Source organism: Echiichthys vipera (assembly GCF_963691815.1).
Source record: "Echiichthys vipera genome assembly, chromosome: 13".
Taxonomy (NCBI): Eukaryota; Metazoa; Chordata; class Actinopteri; order Perciformes; family Trachinidae; genus Echiichthys; species Echiichthys vipera.
In genome coordinates, this window is record NC_139838.1 from 24,247,630 (window position 1) to 24,269,274 (window position 21,645).

The 21,645-nt window shown below is 43.2% G+C and overlaps 1 protein-coding gene across 1 annotated transcript in view; it reads left to right on the top strand.

The window, feature by feature from the left end:
- Positions 1–21,645, top strand: part of nfatc1 (nuclear factor of activated T cells 1) — a 48,935-nt gene that overhangs the window by 10,688 nt on the left and 16,602 nt on the right. Inside the window, exons 4-8 of the mRNA XM_083925013.1 lie at positions 1,422–1,624; positions 4,099–4,271; positions 7,695–7,835; positions 18,405–18,460; positions 21,397–21,529. Coding sequence (XP_083781139.1) covers positions 1,422–1,624; positions 4,099–4,271; positions 7,695–7,835; positions 18,405–18,460; positions 21,397–21,529 — 706 coding nt within the window. The remainder of the gene's footprint in view (positions 1–1,421; positions 1,625–4,098; positions 4,272–7,694; positions 7,836–18,404; positions 18,461–21,396; positions 21,530–21,645) is intronic.

Here is a 21,645-nt window from a genome sequence, read left to right on the forward strand (position 1 = left end):
ACACTGTCGTCACGTTTTTCTCTACAGTTAAAACAGATTTCATTGTTTAATAGAGATATTTATCTATTTATACAGTTTAAGGAACAAAGCATAACAATTAATAAAAATATGCCACTGAATAAAACATTATCGCACATGTTTACACCGATCCACTTCACAATATAAACCGCAAAATTAATCAAAACTGGAGCTGGCTGAAGCACAAGGCTTTTCTGTTGATGCTTTATATATATAACATAAATTAAACTAAAGACGCACTTTCACTAATAAACTGAATATCAACAATACGAAAGTGATAAAAAGAAGAAAGAAGAAAAGAAATGACTCTAAAATAAGCCTTAATTATCTTGTACTTTAATTCAATTCAATTCAATGTTATTTACAGTGTCAAATCATAACAAAAGTTATCTCAGGACACTTTACAGAGTAGGTGAAGACCACTATTTTCAGGCTTTAGGCTCCACAGAGAGCTACACAGTCTCAACTCATCACCGAGTCCACAGTTAATTATTATGACGTTTAATTTCACTGTAATCCAAGAGTGCAACATAATCGTCCACCGTCTTCGCAAACGAGGAAAGCTACAGAATCAGAATCAAACAACATTAAATATGAACCCTTCGTCCTTATTATCTGTACATTTCAAGCATTATATTATTTAGTACATTCCTATATTGGGGCCCCTGTAATTCCTTTTTGTTGTTGTCAAAATGCCAAGTGTTGTGCACTGATTCCTGTATGATAACACACATAACTCTCAGACGGTGTGTCAGTAGTAGCTGCTCCTCTCAGATTTGCGGTCTTGGGCTTCATGCCTGCACGCTGCAGTTTGGGTGGCTGAGGTCACCGTGGCAGGAGGCTTCCTGTCAAGCAACACCTATGGAGGTCTGGGAGCACTTTAGCAGCTCGTGGTCGAGCCCACCACCTCCAGCGAGCAGCACTTCTGTGCCGTCTCTAGCTCCGTCGTGGCGGGATCACTTTACTGATAAAAATCAGAGCGGGGTCACTGCTGAGAGTTTCTCTTCACCCTGATTGGCTGGAGCTTGGTGGGACTGACGTGACTTTGACTCTTCTGAAACTCGAGCTTAGTCTTGTCACAAATCAAACCGCTGCTCGCTGTAGGTGGTTTACTGCCCACAGCGGCTCCCCGTGAGCTTCGGCTACTGTGGGATCAACATCTTGGCGGGCCTGACGTGGCCTGATGGAGGGAGTGTATTCAGGCCGTTGGTAGTAAATTAAAGAAGATGTAAAGGGTGATTACACGATCTAAATGGGTGCTTTGTTTAAAAACCATCACGCTGAGAGCCTGACCTCTAAAAGACCTACATTTGTCCTCGACAGCATGCAAGTGGACGTTTTTTTGGACACTTGAGAGCTCAACCACAACTGTGTCTTTTTCTTTTTCCTTTCTTCCCTTTTAGCTGCACGGCTACATGGAGAGCGAGCCTCTGACCCTGCAGCTGTTCATCGGCACCGCTGACGACAGGCTGCTGAGGCCCCACGCCTTCTACCAGGTCCACCGCATCACCGGGAAGACGGTGTCCACCCCGAGCCACGAGGCCCTGCACAACAACACCAAGATCCTGGAGATCCCACTGCTGCCAGAGAACAACATGCGCGCCATGTGAGTATCCGCTGTGCCCCTCCAGCGGGGGTGTGCAGCAGCTTCAAACTGAGATAAATCATCATTTTAGCATCTATAATTATTTCTTAGTCATCTGGAGAAAATTCGAGTTAAGTATCTATTAATTTAAGAATTTCTTGGATGTCAAGTCTTGCCAAAATGTATCTCTGGGGAATTATTGAGCCCTCCTTCTGACAAGCGATCGTTTTATGGTTGTCGCCATATCACCGGTGGTTCTGTAGGTCTCAGGAGGTTAAATGACCTGAGACCTGGACTTTCTCCCAAAGTCTTAAATAATTCTAGATGCGTACGTTAAACGTGGTTAAATCTGGTGAAAAAAGTGAAAGTTTTTAGACACCTAGAGTTATATTTAAGTCTACTAAGGCAACTCCAAGCCAAGTCTCAAATAATTTGAGACAAGTCAATGCAAGGATGCCTGTTTGTTGTGGGACACATATTAACCGGGGGCTCGAGGGGGTCTTCCCCCCAGTAAATTATGAGCTTCAAACATTTAATTTCCTGCATTTGCACACATTTTATTCACCTATTTATGCTGGAAATGTTTTTATTTATTTAAGGGGGAAAAACAGTGACAATCTGTAAGATAACAATATGATAATGTGACTCAGAGCAGCCTGTTCTATACCATATTTTGTCCTAATTTGGCCCTTTATGCACATGCTCTCAGTGTTGTGGTGACGTGTCCTCTCCGTCCGCCCTATGATCTGCCCCCATGAGTCAGTGTCCGGTCGTGAGTCAGCCGTGACAAGTGAGCAAGCCGGGTCAAAAGTCTCCATTAAAAAAAGTAGATGAAAAGTCAATAGGCAAGTTCTTTACATGTGAATTCTGATCATTATAATGATGCAGCATGACTTAAATGTTCTAAAAATACATTAAAATAACTCCAGCCTTGATATAAGGACTGCAGTAAACACCAGCTGCTCTGCAAACACGTGAATCACTGTTGTCACATAAAAACAGCTCACACTTAAGGAGTTGAGGTGAACTTCCGGTCCTCTTCAGGGTGAAATGTTGTAACACTTGATGAGATTTCCCTGTCACAACAAGTGATATTGCTGCCTTTTTCTATAAAATGCTGGAAATCTGGAGATCTGAAGTCTGCTCCTGATGTTCTCTGCGTGTGTGTGTGTTTGTGTGTGTGTGTCTGTGTGTGTGTGTGTGTGTGTTTGTGTGTGGGTCCACAAGCCTGTGTGTCCTTTGTGTGTGGTGAGTTGTGAAAGTGTTGCCCTCTGCACACAGACGGGTGGCTTTCCCATTTCAAAAGCCTCGGAGATCAGATTACCGGGGAAGCTCTGGGCTGCTAACAGGGACCTGGGGTTTCTGGGTGAGCTGCCGGCAGTAGCAGCCTGCTAGCATCAGCACTTTCTCTGCTTTTTAATGGATGTAACACATAAGCTCCTCTTATACAACGACTTCTCCTCGGGATACGGTTTCTCTTTTTCTCATGGCACGCCTCAGAGTGCTTACAGCGAAGGCGAGGGATTTGTGGGAGATTTATTAGTTTTGACATGTCCTCCAGTGTGACATATAGATGTTTTATTATGTGGTAGAGAAACAGGCGTTATTGTATTTCTGAAATAGCTATGATTCAGGGGACCGTGTGTTAAATGAAATCATTAATCAACATCAGTTAGCGAATACGAAGCCCCGAACGGTCAACTTTGTGTGAACTCTTAAATACATTAAATGAAAGCATTAAATACGGCCCCTCTTCTTGGTGTTGTGCTTTCTCTCTTTGTCTCAGACACTGAATGGATGCCTCAGTGTGTGGTTTTGCGCTCAGCTCGTCTGCGTAGGCGGAGAGCCGAACAGCTGGGGTCCTTAGCATCAACACCTGATTGCTACGCCAGCGCAGCGGACCCTAGTGTCTGGCGAGAGGAATGTTGGGGAGTGTTCAAATGTGTGTAAAAGTTGACATTAACTGGGGATTGAGGAATGCGGCATCAAGTAGCACGGCGATGGAAAAGCCAGAAGCCGTTTGGAGGGGCTCGAGGTATTTAAGTATGAGCGCAGACACGGAGCTTTTATTAAGTGTCTGATGAAGACTTTGACGCCGTAAAAGAAATCATTACAGCCCGATTCCTGGTTGTAAGATTTGTGGAAGGGGGAACAGTATTTTAGAAACCATCTCTTGTGGGTCATAACAAAGATATTCCTGATGTGATGAACTCTCCCAGACATTATAGAGGTTGAATTTCACCCAAGAGTGGATTCACTGAGGTGTGAACGCTCTGTTGGGGGTGTTGGTGTTAATCTTCTGTTGACGTGACTGCAGCCTCCGTCAGGGCTGTGTTGATGGAGTGAAAATCACCTCGGTTTGGCTGCAGCGGCGTTTAAATCACATCCTGATTAACTGTGAGAGTATACGCTGTGTATCATTAATGCACGTGATCATTTTCCTCGTTGACGGACAGACTTTGGCAACTCTTCCTCTTTTGTCTCCATGAACGCAGAATCGACTGCGCGGGGATCTTGAAGCTGCGTAACTCTGACATCGAGCTGAGGAAGGGGGAGACCGACATCGGACGCAAGAACACACGTGTGCGGATGGTTTTCAGAGTTCACATCAACCAGGCCACGGGGCGAACCGTGTCCCTGCAGGCGTCATCCAACCCCATCGAGTGCTGTGAGTGATTCATCTCATGTTTGTTTTTCAATGCAACTTTTGATGCGTTTAAATGAGACGACTTAGGGCGCACTCACACTCTCCATCCGTACCGAGCCCAAACAGGTGTTACGGGTAAAGTCTAATTCGTTTGACCAGTGTGAGTGCAACCGTACCGCGCCTAGCTGTGGCACGCTTGGCGGGAGGGGGGGACAAGTACCCTAAAGCACGGGGCACGGTACGGATGGACAGTGTAGGTGCGCCCTTACTGACTTTCAATGGTTGTCGGGACGCCTCTAAGGGCTCCAAGTACACTTCAAGTTTATTTTATTTAATAACGTTCAAGTAAATTTTTTGTAGTAAGCAGACTCATATCAATTTACTAGAAGTACAGTTATTGTACTATTTCAATCCTTTTTGGGACTGAATTCGCACAGTTTTTAGTTTTTAAAAGTGTAATTTTAAGTATACTTTAAGTGTAAGAGCAGTAAACTTTGAGTACACAACCACTTTACATATACGTTTTATTTTGGACTGTAACTACACTACCAGTGCACTGAAGGTAAACTGTTTTTTTTAAATGTAGCCCATAATTTTAATTGATAAAAGTGTTCTTTTAAGCATAATCTGTAGTGTAAGTGTAAGAGCAGTAAACTGAGTACACAACTAGTTCACATTTTCTACTGCAGCTTTGCTTTAAGTGAATTTATATGTGAACTGTTAGTTTAGATACTTCTAGCCCACCTTTTATAGTTTATGAAAAGCTTTGAAGTATACCACAAGTCAGTTATGTACTGTTAGTTCACCACACTCTAAGAAATGAGATGTTACATTAACTTAGTTTAGTTGGTTGGACTCCTCTAAGGGGATATTTCAGTCCTAAAGCTCAAAATTACGTCCAGTTGTTCAGATCTTTTCTTCCTTCTGTTGGATGATTTTCCATGAATTTCGGTTCAGACATTCATAATCCCCCTCAGGATGAACTGCAAATACTTTAGTGATCTCCCGACTCTTCATCTAGTGCCATCATTCAAATTTGAATTTGGACGGTACTTTGGTTTATGACCAAATACCTGCAAAACGAATCCCCCGTCAGTCTCAGCTGTGCTTCAAGATCCAACACGATGGATTGGAATTTGTCGAAGTATAAAACACAGATCCATACCTATAAAAGTAAGCATTAAAAAAACGGGTAAAATAAGATCCAACACATAAGGACGCCGTGGAGAAAACACTAGCGCCTGTAGGGAAATTAGCAGCAACATCAAATGACCCACTAGATAAAGTGCATTAAAAACATATTGCACAATAGTTTAACCTGTCAGTGTTGTTTGTCGTGTGCAGGAGACGGACAGCGTCAGTATTTGTGCTGCTCTTCTGGTCTAAATGTAGTCTTTTGTGGAAGGGAAGGAAGGAAGGAAGGAAGGAAGGAAGGAAGGAAGGAGGGAAGGAAGGAAGGATGAAAGGAGGGAAGGAAGGAAGGAAATTAAAAATGTTGTTAGCCGGGTTAGAGGGGTCTTTTAAAACTTTAAGACGTTTTTTTTTGCAGTGAAGCCTTAAAGCTGCAGTGCCTAGCCTCTACGTTTCTGTAAATATCTGTCTCACTCAAGCCGCTACGAGAGGAGATGATACGACGCTGTTTAAGCTGTTCGGCTCCTCTAACACCTCGCTGTATTTTTTAGTTTTCTCGCGCTGGTGCACGGGAAATGTCAGCAACAAATAAAAAAATCTTGTTTATGAGTAACTAAACTGAGGCACAAAAAAACCTACGATAATTTATTCTTCTGAAGAGTTGATTTTTAATTTTTTGCATTGACTTTTCTTCAAAACAGCATAAAAATGATGTTGCATTGAGGGTGGCGCTGAGGAGGGAAAGGGCCATTTACACCGGGCCATACGTCGTATTGAGGCACCAGCTGTATCGTTGTAATAACGCATACATCCTCTAGGGGGCGGTAGAATTTACGCACTACAGCTTTAAGATGATGTGTAATTAGTGTTAATTATCAAATGCAAACATGCTAAGAAACTAAACTAAAATGGTGAACATGATAAACATAATACTGTGTTAGCATCAGCCTCACAGAGCTGCTAGCACGGCTGTGGACTGAGAAAAAAGTCAATTTGTGAAAATGACTTATGACACAAGTGACAAGTGGGTCAAGAAGAAGTTGCTCAATTTAAAAAAAAAAAATATCAGAAGACAAGAAGGTTGGGAACCACTGGAACGATCAATGCACCAGGAACTTAGTTTCAGCTCTAATGTCAACACTCACTGCTTCAAGCTTCTCAAATGTGAGGTTTTGCTGCTTCTCTCTGTTATTTTGTAGTTTCAAATAAGATCTAGTCGGTTTTTGGGGCTTTTTCACAGACTAAACAAACAGTTTAAGACATGATACTGGACTGTGGGAAATTGTGATGGACTATTTTCCGTCTAAGCGTTTCATTACTCGATCAAAAGATAAGCATTAGATTAACGGATAAAAATGGAAATCATTCGCTGCAGCCCCGTAACTGCTGGTGCGTGTGATTGCGAGCCACATTTGAACTCATCAGTATGTGTCTGTGTAGAGGAAACGTGGGCCTTTGCTCGATAAACTCCATCGACTCCCTGCGCTGCACTGGAGTTGACCTCTCACTGGACCGGGACAAACCCCGGCAGATCAACCACTTCATGTGGTTCTGGCAGTGAGAGCTGCCATAGAGATTAAGTCTTATGAGGGAAATGAAAGACAGTAGTTAAACCGTGATCTCAGCGCCTTGAAATAGAGCATTGTTAGTTTCTGAACGACTGCCACAAAGCAATTGTTTTTTGACCAAATTTCACTTTGTGTGTGAGCGAGGCAGAACGACAGAGAGAAGCAGAAAGACGTGGGAAGGACTGATGGTTTCCCAAAACAGAGAATTAGATCAGTAAAGCAGGAGCGTCCAGTTACTCAAAGATGATCCTCACGAGAAAAATATTCAGCTTTTTATTGAACCTCTATTTATGTATCCCGGTCAATCGCAATGAAATTACGGTTATCTTTCAGAAGAAAGGGTCGGCCAAGACGTCGGCATTGAAGTGAGACAGAAAAGGTTTAAAAAGTGATGGAAAACATCAGGAAAACTGAAAGTAAGTGAGGATTGAGAAGCCAAAAGGTAAAAGAGAGAGGAGTGAGAGACACAGGGAGAGGAAATGTACTCTTAAACCAAATACGTGAGACAAAACAACCAGCATAATTTCAGGAAAACACGAATAAACACAACATGGAGCCTCTCTTTACTCACTGGCAGAGAGGCAGCGTAATTCTGACATACAGAGGTGGAGGTTTACAGCTGTGCGGACTCCTGTGAGAGCTGTCTAGGTAGTGATTCAGCCTCAGTCTGGATGCTCAGGTCTGCATGGGGAGTGGGTGTGAGTAAGCTGAACGCTGAGGCCGGTTTCTCTTCTCCCTCCCTCAGCCCAGAGATCGGCCCAGGAGCTGCCGCTGGTGGATAAGCGGAGCTTGGAGACGTGTCCTGCCCCCGGGGGCGAGAGGATGCTCATCGACGGACACAACTTCCAGCACGACTCCAAGGTGGTGTTCGTGGAAAAGGCTCAAGGTAAAATAGGAGGAGTGCTGGACTCTTAGCACAGCTGCGTGTGTGTGTGTGTGTGCGTGCGTGTGTGTGTGTGTGTGTGTGTCTCCCTCTCAGTTGTTGGAGAAACCCCAGGACTGCCTCCCTCCCTCCCTCCCTCCTCTCCCCCCGCCGTCAAAATATCCTCCATCCTGCCAGAGCGCCACATGTGGTGCACATTAATGCGCTGTATTTTTAACTGAGCAGATTTACATTTGCAGAAGTTTCCATTGCCTGTTCGGCCGAGGAATGGATCACAAATGCAGCATGTGTTGTGTGTGTGTGCGTGTGAGTGTTGGTGTGCGTGTGTGTGTGGGTGGCTGTGCACGTGGCGTGGATGCATGCGCTTTTGTGTGTGCCATGCCTCAGTATTTGTTTCACTTTTTCTTACTTTAAGCCATTTGGGTTTGGAGGGAGAGGGGACTGCTCCCAGATGTTGTAACGAGGAGGTTTACAAACAGCAATTTCCTTGATTAGCTTCAGCAAAGCAACGTGAGGGACGGTCCGGGCCAAGGCTGAGCAATGTAAACACGTGTGATCCTATCGGCCCGGTGACTCATTCAAAAAAACCAAGGAAACCTTTTCATTGTTCCACCTGTGAGAGGAAGAATTCAAGGCCGCCCCTCCTCCATCCCCCCGTCCAGATTGTTTATCAAAACAAGAAGTGATTGAATGAGCGGAGGCCTCGTTCCCCTCTCCCCCACCCTCGGTGATTAACCCTGATCTCTTCCTGAGAGGAGTGTTTGAGTCGTGTAACATTTCAATAACAACGTCACCGGTTGGATTAAACTTAAGTTAACAGCCAAAAAAAATACGCACTTTTTTTAAAGAAGAGTTAGCATGCTAGCAAAGATGGAGCTCTGGTTAAAAAATAATAAATATGTTAATTAAAGGCCCCATATTGTAAAACATAATGGCATTAAAGCACCAGTGGGCTCCTTCCTCTGGGATTGACTTTGCTAATCCACTTGAATGGACTTTACTATGAGAGGAGCTGGTACAGGGGCCAGTAGGTAAGTCTTTAAAACACTCTTTTAATAAACTCTGGGTTCACTAACTACGTTGTTGGTGCTTTGTTTTCTGTGTAGGGACTCTTCTCATGCTGCTGCAGAGGTTTGCTGTTATTTTGAGCAGCATTAGTGGTTAAAAAAGACGTTTGAATGCCTTCACCGTGCTGCCCCGAGCTAATCAGTGTTAGCCACGTTCAGCTGTTAGCGACTCTCCGGGATTTCTCTGTTAATAGTTGTTACACAAAAAAAAGTGTCTCGATGGCTTATTTGATGTTTGTAACTGCTGAAAAAGACCCTGGGATGATTTTACGCTAAAATTACACTCTAAAATGTAACCCAAGCATCAGTTTACCTCTGCCACCATCGATTTATCAACAAAAACTCCGATCAATTTGACAGTTTTGTTGCAACAAAGAGAAACAAAGGACCAAATACACGACTGAACAGTCTTGTGTGGGTCAGTAGCTGCTCTGGTTCTGGTTTTGCTCCGAACCCAACTGACTTTGGGGCCATGTGCATGCTGGACTGGTGTTGATGGGTGTGCTCCCTTGTTTTTGATGAGGGTTTCCCCGCGTCTGGCACCAGTATCAGATTCCTGGGCTATCCTACCATGGAAACACCCTTAAGCCAGGCTTCCACAACACTGCCCCCCCCTCTCCTGCTTCCCTCCATCCTTCCACCTCTCTATCCAAGCTGCCTCTGTGCCACCGGGTCATTAACTCGGCGAGCTGCGGGCTCCCTACGGATCATTCTGGGTCTTCTTTACAGCTGCTCTCTCAATAAATAGATTGGTAAATAAGTACAGTTGACAAGTAGAGGCCTCTTTAATCTCTGGGGTGAAATGACTTCACCAATATGGCAAGATGCAAAACATTTCATTTGCATATTTAAAAAAAAGCAAACATGCAAATCATCTCAGCTTTCACATCTTTGCAGAGGGCTGAATTTGGAAATTTAATATGCTTTTATTGTTATTTTACTCAAAGCGGAGTCCTGAGAAACACTTTAACGATGAAGCCCATAAATCCAGAGAGCTGCGTGTTGTTGCCACAAAGTATTTAATTTTACCGATGTACAATTTTCCTGCAAATTTTCCAATAAAACACTCTTGCAAAATAACGTTCTCAAAGCTGCGGTAACAGAACGTGTGGGCATTGACGTTTTGGGTTTTTGCATGTGTCCCATACTTGCAAGCATGTGTGTGTTTGTATGTGTGTGTGTGTGCGTGTGTGCGTGTGTGTGTGTGTGTGTGTGTGTGTCAGAGTTTCCCCTGTCATTATTGGCAGGATGGGTCACCCGGCCTTAAAATGCTTCCAGCAAACTGAAGTTTTCATTTGTTTTGGTTTCTGTTTTAGCGTTCGATAGTCTAAATGATGTTTCCATATGTGTGTGTGTGTGTGTGTGTGTGTGTGTGTGTGTGTGTGTTTGGGAGGGTGAGACGGTGACAGCGAGGGCACAGATGTCTTTGTCAGCTTCATATTCATGTTTTTGAGTGTGTTGTTGTTGCTACCCATGACTCACGCAGAAGGAAATCCCTGCTTCCCCCCATAGAGACACCCTCTGTCACCTGCTCCTCAGTCAGAGCGCAACATCTGAAAACAGTAACTGCATGTCAGCTCAGCTCCATCACGCCCTCCTGACCCTCCCGCCTCAATGCCGCCTCAGTAGAAATAAGCGCGATAGCATCAGTTCAGTTGTCACTCCTAGTTACAGCCAATCAGTCATAAGAGATTACTGTAGGACCTCAGCGCCGCAGACATCGCACTGTAATCTAAACCTGACTCAGTCTCACCTTGCTTTCATTCGCCCCGGCCTGCCCAGGAGATGCTGTCTCTGATAAGTCGCACTCCCTCCATTTGGGAAATTAGGCCGCTTCTGTCCTGTCTTCACCTCCGATTTTATTTCATGTGGTTTCGTGTTCGGCTGGAGGAGCGCTCCGATGTGATTTACCGTCTGGAAGAAAAGGCTAAAGGAAAAACTGTGAAGAAGAAGAAGAGGGAGGAGAAGAGGGAGTAGAAGAAGAAGAAGAAGAGGGAGAAGGAGAAGAAGAAGAAGAAGAAGAAGAAGAAGAAGGGGGAGAAGAAGAAGAGGGAGTAGAAGGAGTAGAGGAAGAAGAAGAAGAAGAAGGAGTAGAAGAAGAAGAAGAAGGAGAAGAAGAAGAAGAAGAAGAAGAAGAAGAAGGAGAAGGAGAAGAAGGAGAAGAAGAAGAAGAAGAGCGATTAGGGAGAAGAAGAGGGAAATGGGGGGGAAAGAAGGAGAAGAAGAAGAAGAAGAAGGAGAAGAAGAAGAAGAGCAATGAGGGAGAAGAAGAGGGAAAGGGGGGGGGAGAAGGAGAAGAAGAAGGGGGAGAAGAAGAAGAGGGAGTAGAAGGAGTAGAGGAAGAAGAAGAAGAAGAAGGAGTAGAAGAAGAAGAAGAAGGAGAAGAAGTAGAAGAAGAAGAAGAAGAAGGAGAAGGAGAAGAAGGAGAAGAAGAAGAAGAAGAGCGATTAGGGAGAAGAAGAGGGAAATGGGGGGGAAAGAAGGAGAAGAAGAAGAAGAAGAAGGAGAAGAAGAAGAAGAGCAATGAGGGAGAAGAAGAGGGAGAAGAGGAGGGAGAAGGAGAAGAAGAAGAAGAAGGAGAAGAAGAAGGAGAGGGAGAGGGAGTAGAAGAAGAAGAAAAAAATCTGGTCTTTGTTTTCTTAAAAAAAGTAAATTTATGAAACTTTAAACTTAAAAACTCACGTGTGACACAAACATGTATCTAAATTCTTCATTAGCTGAGAAAAACGTCCCGTTTTCATCTGTAGCAGCTTAATTAATGGGTTTAATGTTTGTTTTGATGAAGAAGTCAAGGAAGTTTCAGTTTATCTGAAAATGTCAGAATCACCAAATGTGGAGAATGAAGATGCAACTATGTTATAATACTTGGAAAAGTTACTTATTATAATATCTCACACCTGTATGTATGTATATATATAAATATACATGAAGTGTAGGCTTGGTGGAGGATTTGAAAGGATTGCGCTCAAGTAAAGAAATCACATCTAGATTAAAATAAAAAAACTAGAGTAGAAATGTACCTGCAACAAAATGAGCTAAATGCTTCACTTACTAGCTCTCAACTACTTTTGGTGGTTTTCATTCACCTAATGGAGTTCAACCAGAGCATTTCACTTTAGTACTCAGTTGCTGGGCTGTATTATTAATTAATTAATTAATTAATTAATTAATGTTGTATTAAAATGATGTCCACGGCAGTAGACACAGAATTTGACAAAGTTAAATAAATACTTTGCATTGGCATTTTCCTTTAATGATAAAAATTACTATTCAAAAAGCAGGTGAATTTGCTGTTATTTGTATAAGTAACAGCTGAAAGTTCAGATATGTGTATTTATGACACAACTTATTTGATGTTTCAGTTGTGGTAGTCTGTATTTTCTGAATAGAGTCTGTCGGACCATTTTTTAATCAGTATTTTATGTCAGATTATTGATTTTTGTAGTAAGTAGCCATGTCATTTCCATTCGTTGCCTGTCAGTTTCCACATCATGGTAGTTTAGAGCTGCAGCGGTGCCTCTGTCTCCGAACTGTGCAGTTATCTGAAAACAATGCACGCCCTCCAGCTAATCAGAGTCCTGTTCTGACCAACACTTTACTGTCAAATCTGTATTATTACATAAAGTGTATGAATAAGTTTTTTGCGTTTCTGTAGACTCCTACCCCTCTTTCTTCTTTCATATTTATTTATTTAGTATTCCACTTTCTCCCTGTGTGGTTCTCTGCTCAGTGTCTCCCCACCATGATTGATGATAACTTAATTTGAGTGAGATATCCTGAAGGAAATCCCTGCAGAGGAGAAACCCTCTTGTGAAAAGAGCACTTTCACATCTGGCATGTTGCACTGCACAGCTGCCTGGTCTGCTGCCGTCAGTATCAGACCTCCTCAGTTGTGGGGGTAACTGTTTTTGTTGACTTATCCTCCTCACCTGTCCATCTTTTTTCGTTAGCCGGTGATGAGGGGCTTCAAAGCGAGTAAAGACCTGGACGATCTTTCCGTGTCTGACTTGAACCCCCTGGAAAGAACTGTGTCTAATTGTTGTTGGCCGGAGCAGCCGGACCGGTAACAGGAAACCTGAAAATTGAACTGTGAGAGGATTATCGTGCTGCAAGGCTGCCAGATGGTGTCTGGAATTACCTGTAGAAAATTGCAGATAACCATCCTCCTTTAAGCCCCATGAGAACTGTGCGCAACACGACAGTAATGTAACAGCAGAGGGAACGAGGCTGTTTTCAACATGTGGTGGCTCAGTTGGCTTTGCAGCGCTGAGCAGTGGTTTCGTTTGGATGGAGGGGGGCGGTCAACGGGCTTCGGTTTCATTGCATTCATAGAACAATGACTTCGACTTGAGGCCGTTCAGTCGTTTTTGGCTGTCTCTGACACTTCTGAGAGCAACGTCTCTTTTCATAAACAAATCAATTACACCACATAAACAGCGGGGCTTATGCTTTCATGAATTACAGTGCGTGATTCATAAAAACTGCAGGCCCGCTCGAGTAACCCCAGAGATTGATTTCTCGATCAATGTTCTCCAAATTACGTTGTGCAGTGACGGGCGCCACTGCAGCTGCAAGTGGGACCGCTGCAGAGTGGATGTCAGTATCTCGTCCCTCGACCGCTGCCATTTATCAGCTTGGAGCTCGGGCTCAGTCGCCACTCCTTCCACACCGCAGCGGCTTGAATGCAACTTCCAAAATCCACGTGTTTTCAGGGCGGGAGGAAGGAAGAAGTTTCAGTCATCAGTCAGAGGACAAGGGAACTCTTTCAGCGTGCCACATGGGCCTGTGCAGAGCATGTGTTTATATTTACTGTACGTTATGAGGGCTTGGGCACACGCCACCCTGCTGTTTCGCTCTGGGCACCAGAGCTTTACTCCACCCAGCCCCAATTAAGGAGCACAAGGAGCTGTTTGATTCCCTTTACAAACCCAACATGACAAATAACCGTATTGTATATTGTTTGATCCCTCGGCTGCCATGACTCTGTACAGCACACCGCCGCTCTGCCATTGACTGCTCTGTGTTATGTCTGTTCTGAGAAAGTAATGATTTGTATAGACCATTGCTAACGAAATGTGAATTGTAAGACTTCTGCGAGGCTGGGACGCAGCCAAGGCAAGGGGAGCCTGGGCGTTGTGAGAGTTGGAGAGGGGTACCGGGTTTATATGGTCGGGGTGGTTTTGGAGGAGAGGCTTTAGGCTGAGTTGTTTAACTTAGATAATATTGGATATTGTCCAGCACAGTGGGCCAGGGAGTTAGAAACCGTACTGAGCTAAAATGTGGTAGGAGGAGGGGAGCTGGAGAGGAACTGCTGCTGGAGTTTTTCATTGGACCGGCGCAGGCCTTGTGCAGATGTTGCCCTATAACGCTGGAACATTCTGCGGTTATCAATTGCATTTTGTGGTTATCAATTATCCGGTACACTCTTTTCAAACAAAGGCATCCCACGCATTTCTCTTTTTTTCATCTGCCGTGAAGTTTCCTGGCGATAGGTAGCCGGGCACTGAAAACAAAGTGGTAAATTAGATTTTTCTATCTCTGTATCGATGTGAAATATTACGTGAGTGTGAGTCAGACAGAGAGAGACGCAGACAGGAGAGAGAGACGTAAGAGGGGAGATCTGAAAAACATGTTTACCTCCTGTGGATCGACATCGGCTGCAGAGGCTTCCCTTCTGGAGAGGCTCCCAAAGTGCAGAGAGGAAAAACAACAGACTGGCAGATTGAAGCTTTAGTCGAACAAAATCTGAAAGCCTTTTCTTCTTTGTTGGCATTTTGCAAATAGAATAGGCCTTTACAACAGAAACAGAAAATATCCATTACTCCCCTCAAGCAGAGCCTCTCTGACGCGGATCCTGTACAACTTCCTGTATGACTGTTTTGCTTTTCATTTCTATTGTTTACACATACGGCTTCCTTGCTGCATAGTTTGCAAATGTTATGTTTGATTCATAGTACAACACACACTGGTGTTTCCTCGTGTGCCAGGAAATGCAGGGATTTTGTTTCAGCCTGCTTTATATTTATTTAAACAAACATTATTTTCATTTATGGCTGCAGAATTTGGTTACCTGCCACCAGAAATCCACGCTTAAGCGTTCGACAGAAGAGGGAAATATGTCTGGTCTGTTGGCTTCTCGACAAAAAAGCCTTTTGTCTCTCTTCACTATTGTTTATCCGACGAAAAAGAAAAATCCACTAATCATAATTTAGACTGATAAAGCTCCTCGAGTAGTACCAACTTCTTCTAGTGTCCGTCTGTGCCAGAAGTCACATTAAGTTGTTTTCAGTACTCAGTGAAAGCAGTCAGTGTATCTGCACTGTCTACGGCTCCTGGTTATATCATTTTAATATGTTATTGCAACACAACTGCAGACCTTTCTGCAAACCCGTGCAGCCGTTGCCAGTATGTTTGTTGTTCTGCAGTGACTTGCACATGGCCGTGCATTTCTCGGGCACTAGCTGGACACTGGCAGTGAAAAGTGGTTAACATGATACGTTTTTATAGATTATAACCTGTGTATAAATATTGTTAGTCTGAAACACAGTGAAGGGAATACTGGGTAGGCATCTGTCTCTGTGTGCTCTTTGAAATACTCTATTCAGAGTCTATGCAGCTCACAGAGAAAGTCTTACCATAACAGTGGGATACTGAAACCACAACGGTGCACTAATTATCAGCAGGTGCACTGGAAAAGTGGACGAATTAAGTAAACTCAACAAAGGTCTGTGGGCAATTTTCTCAAAATGGTAAGCCTGATTTTTTCCTCTCACCTGTTTGACATCCAGACCCAAATGGAAAAGTTTAGAATAAAAGAACCGTGTGGCCAAAATTAATGTACGAGGCTTCATTTGATACTTAAATTGTGTTTTTTTAATCATGTGGCTAAAAAACTTAAACTACAGCAGTTCAAACATGGCTCAAAAAAGTTTCTTTAGTCCGTCTATAATAATTTGTACCATAAGGTACCATTATATCGATAATAAAGATAATTACGGCGTGCTTTATGCCACGCTCACTCGCCACACATACCTTCTATATTCTACCTTCTTAAATATGCTAACGAGCTAATGGTCGAAACAGTGCAGCGGAAGCTAACGATATTTCTAGCTAGTAAATAAGATTCAACTTAAAGGTTGAATATGGAGAATGAGCAGAACACCACCATCTAGTGTCTCAAGATCGTAGTCGCAACAACAGAAATAATTCCAGCATTCGGGTTGCCAGGTTTGTTGTCAAGTGTGTAAAGCGATCAGCCTGCTCCATGTCAGTGACGAATCATACAAGGTAATGAGTTATTTTGACTACTTAATTAATTTTACAACATTATTTAACGTTAGCCTGTCTTCATCTGGAACTCTGTCTTTGAGTGCTGTGTAATCGATAAGCTCAACTCAAAGTGATTCCTTGTTTCTGTAGCAACAACAGACAAACCTGGCAACCTGCAACGCCCAACGCTATTGGCTGCTACAATGGAAACAGAACGTGACAGAAAGTTATTGTCAAATCTGTCAAAAATTAAGAAAATATATTAATTCAGACTAAATATTTTTGTTTTTTATGGAAAAGCAATACTTTCATTCTGTACCCCTCTAAACGCGCCGTGGGTGTATTATTATTATTTTGTAAATATATAGCTTTTAATAAAGATTCTACATATTCAGCCTTTAATTGTATGTTCTGCTTGTTGTTTTTTATACGTTTCTACATTTATTTAACTTGTTTTCTATACTCTTGTTTGTATTCCCTACTCCCTAGCGGAGTAGGCAGGCGGCTGAGGTCGGGGATGTAGCCTACCTTAACGTTAAGAAGCGCTAACTAGCATTAAGCTAGGTAGTTTTAGCTAATTAGCATTTGCATCGTTTTGAACATAATATGCTATACAACCTAACGTCAAGTTATCTTCATCATGTATTAATCTATGTTTTTATGTCATTACTGTATTTTTATCCTACGTGTTCTGAAATATGGAACAATTTATATATATTTTTTAAAATGGCTGTGGCCCAGGAGGTAAAGCAGTTTGATCCCCGGCGTCTCCAGTCCAGAGTCAAAGTCTCCTTAGGTAAGACACTGAACCCCAAATTCAGTTCAATTCAATTCAATTTTATTTACAGTGTCAAATCATAACAAAAGACACTTTACGGAGTAGATAAAGACCACACTCTATGACTAATTTATGATTTACATAGACCCAACAATTCCCCCGTAGAGTACAAATTGCTCCCAGAGTCTGTGCTATCAGTGTTTGAATGTGTGAACGTGCCGTGAGTGTTCAGAAGACAAGAAAGGTGCTTTATGCCGTCAGTACACATCCATTTACATCTTGTCAGCCACACATAAAGCCTTAGACCTCGTGCCCAGCTGAGCTTCTGCTCCTTCAGTTGTCTCTCTCTGGCTGCTGTTAAAATGACGGCCTAATCTATCTGTATCTGTTTTGCTGTTTTTTCTTTGGGGGTAGAGGGTTCATTCTCCTTCAGATGACACACATACTTTCTCACTGAAGAGCAGCAGCTAACACTGACAGACAGTGTGGGAAAATAAAGGAAAGGGAAACAGGTTTCCAGCGTCTTCTCAGACATAATAGGAGCTGTCAGTGCCAAGCTGCACCTCCTCCATCTCTGCCACCTCACAACTCCTCTCCGGTGTTACCCCGTCCATCTGCACCGCGCTGTCTGCTCGACTCAAACGCTCCACTTATCAAACTGCAGACGCCGCGTTGAGCAACACGCCACATATCTCAATTAATTTTCTTCAAGAAAATTTGGCCGGAGCCGTCTTTTCTTTTCTTTAAACTGCAGTTTCCTTTGCACGTAAAAGTCCTTTTTTAAGGGCCTCGTTAATGAGTCAGGATTCTAAAGAAACTGCAATGGTTTCCTTTTGTGTCTAATAAAGCCGTGAAAATATAGTTTTACTGACACCTCACTGGGCAGAATGACAAATCAAAGTATGCCTGTGTTTTCCAGCAGCTCACGTGATGTTTTGTTTTTTATTGCCTGATGGGGAAAAAACGCTTTATTGTGGCAACTTTGGGGAGAAAAGAAATCACCAGATGAAGAGAAAATACCGTTTAACTATCATTATATGGGGATAACAGAAAGATTCCCATGAGAACACGAGAAGTTTGGAAGTTGAGGCAAGTTGTCCGTTTCCAGTCGTTGTGCGTTAACGAGCCCACCAGCTGCTGGAGCGTGTTGGGATTCCACGCGGCGATGAAGTCAAGGTTTCTCTGTCGCTCATCTCTCTGGTATGACTGGTTTTTTTAAGGATTGCATCAGATTTCTCCCTCCGTCTGAGTTCCTCGTCTCTTTTCTGTCTCGGGTTTGTCAGACTGTGAGCTCATGAGGGTCAGACGGCGTGACGTGGAGCTGTTTTTTATATCACTGATGTAACAGATGATAATAACAACACCCGTGCCATTTTGTCCATTTCTGTCGGGAGCCAAGTAGGTGGATTGTTTTCGGATTTCTCTTTACTAAATTCTTTTTCTCTCCTTTTCTTGCAGACGGTCACCACCTCTGGGAGACTGAGGCCAAGGTTGACAGAGACACCGCAAAGCCTGTAAGTGATACATGTGACGCCGTTATCGTGACGAATCCTGCTCTGGTTTCGGGATTAAAGCACTGACAGTAATAAAGCAGCTGTCCGCCAATATTTCACTGAACTAAGTGGCTAAACATTTTCAGTCTTCACTTGAGCCTGTTTATTTCTGAGTCATGGATCTGGATTTTAAAATATCTGCACGCCGGATTCAGCCCTGAAGGGTCAGTTCACCCTAAATCCAAAGAAAATCTTACCTCAAGTGGTAGACTGTATAATATATGGACGTAGTCTCCGTGAATAGGTTTAAAAAAACTCCTGTCTAATTCAAAAATGGGCAAAGAGGTGAAAGGATGTAGCCGAGTCGAGCCAATGAAGCTTACGGTCTCCTATGACAGCACCCAACTGTCACTCAAAGCAACCAAGTGCCCTAAATGACCAGGCTGTAAACATGTTTATTTCTGCTGTAAAGTAGCATTTTAACATGGATGTCTATGGAGATTGACTCACTTTTGGAGCCAGTCTCAAGTGGACATTCAAGGAACTGCAGCTTTTAGCACATGGCTAATTTGGTGGTACCTTACCATGCACAGAGCCAGGCTAGCTGTTCACCTGTTACCAGCCTTTATGCTAAGCTAGGCTTACCTGCTGCTAACTTACCGTACAAGAGAGGTATCAATCTTCTCATCCAGCCCTCTGCAAGAAAGCAAATAAGCATATTTTCCCCCCAATGTCAAACTAATAATTTCAAACCATGCATTCACCATGCGTTGAAACCATGTGTAACTGGACTGCAGATTTTTTGTTCTCGGCCAAAAGCAGAAGCCCACGAGGGGGAATCAGCAGTGGCGTGTTTGAAACGTGAGGAAGAGGTTTTCAAAAGTTCAACCTTTATCCTGAGAGAGAGAGAGAAAGAGAGAAAGAGAGAGAGAGAGAGAGAGAGAGAGAGAGTGTGTGAGAGTGTGTGAGAGTGTTTGGGAGATAGACGAGGGGATTAGAGGGTGTCTATATGTGAGGCGGTGCACCTGCTCTCAGTGTCTTCCCGTTGCAAAACATACACACTTTCTCCCTCACACACACACACACACACACACACACACACACACACACACACACACACACACACACACACACACACACACACACACACACACACACACACAACACACACACACAGTCACTGCTGGGACACATCTGTCTGCTTGAATAGACAAAGGGCCTCCCTCTCTCTCTCTCTCTCCCTCTCTCTCTCTCTCTCTCCCTCCCCTCTCGGCCCAGTCTGCTGGACTGGTCCCATTTTAAACACTGACGCTGCCTTGGCCAGGTTTAACCTCTGCCGCTCCACCACAACACACACCAAAACCACAAATTCAAATACCTCACTGCCTCCGTCACCTGCACACACTGACCTCCCCCAAGAGGGAGGAAGATTTAAGAGAAGACGGATGATTCACTCTTAATTTTTTAAGAGTTATTTTCAATTAGATGCATCACATTACTCATGTAAACTCTGACGAATGGCCTCGATAAAGCGCTCACTTGACGAGTCCAGGAATGCTCCTTCAAGCTCAATTTGTCACATTTTTATCTCCCTCGCCTCCGCAGGAGAGAAAATACTTTGGTCAGGTAAAAACATCTCGGCGCTTGTGATTTTCCTGCTTTTCAACACAAATTTGAAGGTTGCGTTCTTGTCCTCCGCGGGTCCTCCGATGATTTTAACAAAACACCACATGTGCACATAAAACTCTCACCGGTGAGTGAATGATCTCTCTCGTGCGTGTTTTGGATCTTAAATGTAGCCTGTTTTGTTTTTATGCATATGTGTAAATTGACATGTTGGACTGCAGCGAGTAAAACGCTGCAAATATTCCTAATAAACCTGGACACGATTACAGTTTACGCGTTGAGAATGTTGAACCGGTTCCAGATTTTTTGATCTGATAATTCTCAGAAGGACAGATGGATCGCGTTGAATAAGAGAGGTCAAAAAAAAAAAAAGCCTCATCTGGCTTCGCTTGACTTTACGACTGCAGTGATTTAATATAACGTGTGTCAGCTCTCACCTGTACAGTCACGGCCAGCTGACCTCCGAAGCACACGTTTTGTAGACAGACGACTTCCTCCTTTGCTACCGAGCAGCACCTCCAACACAATCAGACGTATATATTCACACACACGTGCACGGAGACACACACACACACACACATGTGGCTGATGAACGTGGTCGCTCTTGGCTTTCGCGCTCTCTTCAGACAGCAGGAAGCTCTGCTGGGGAAATAAACTATCTAGACAATCCCGAGTTCATTTCATTCACTGTGCAAACAACTGCGGCTCTCTATAGCCTTACCTCAGGGTCTCTCTGCGGCTCCCTTGTTTATGATTAGAACCAGATTTTGCAGATTTGATCCATCGCCCTCAACACACACATCTCCAGGCTGTGCATTCAAAATGAAAGAAGTTCAATCTGGACCTCAGGTTCTCTTCACTGACCCGCTTCGTCTCATCCAAACAAAGACAGAAACAATAATAAACACTAATAGGTACTAATATTTGAAAGCTCAAGGAAGTCGTGCTTAGCAGAAAATAATCAACTGTGTGGAAACAAGAATTGGGAAAACAAACAACAACAAAACAACAATAGCTACAAAATGTTTTTCTCCATTTTAAACCACAGAAATCTCCTGTTCTGTACCAACTTATGAATTTATTTATCTATAAAAGAGCATAAGTCATGAATAAGACTTCCTTCGTTTAATGTCAGTATTTTTTACTCACAGTGTGGTATTTTAATGTATGAAAGTATCTTTTCTTTCCAAAGTGAACAACAAAAATTGAATTGTGCATCACCAAACAGAGCAGGAGAACTCGATTCTATTACAATAGTCAAGGGAAGTATGCATTTTGTTTATACAAACTATAAGAATGTGTTAATTAATTTAAGTTTTCTTTGTTCACAGAATTCTCTACTCGTTGAAATCCCTCCTTATCGGAACCAAAGACTCTCCACTCCGGTCCATGTGAACTTCTACGTCTGCAACGGCAAGAGGAAAAGAAGCCAGTACCAGCGCTTCACCTACGTCCCTGCCAGTGGTAAAGCTCTTCTCCTTTTGTACATTTACTACTTCTTAAAGCGGGGGGAGAAGTTTTTCTTGGCAAAAATGATCATAATTCAAGTTTTTTTGAGAGGAAACTGTATTTCTGCACCT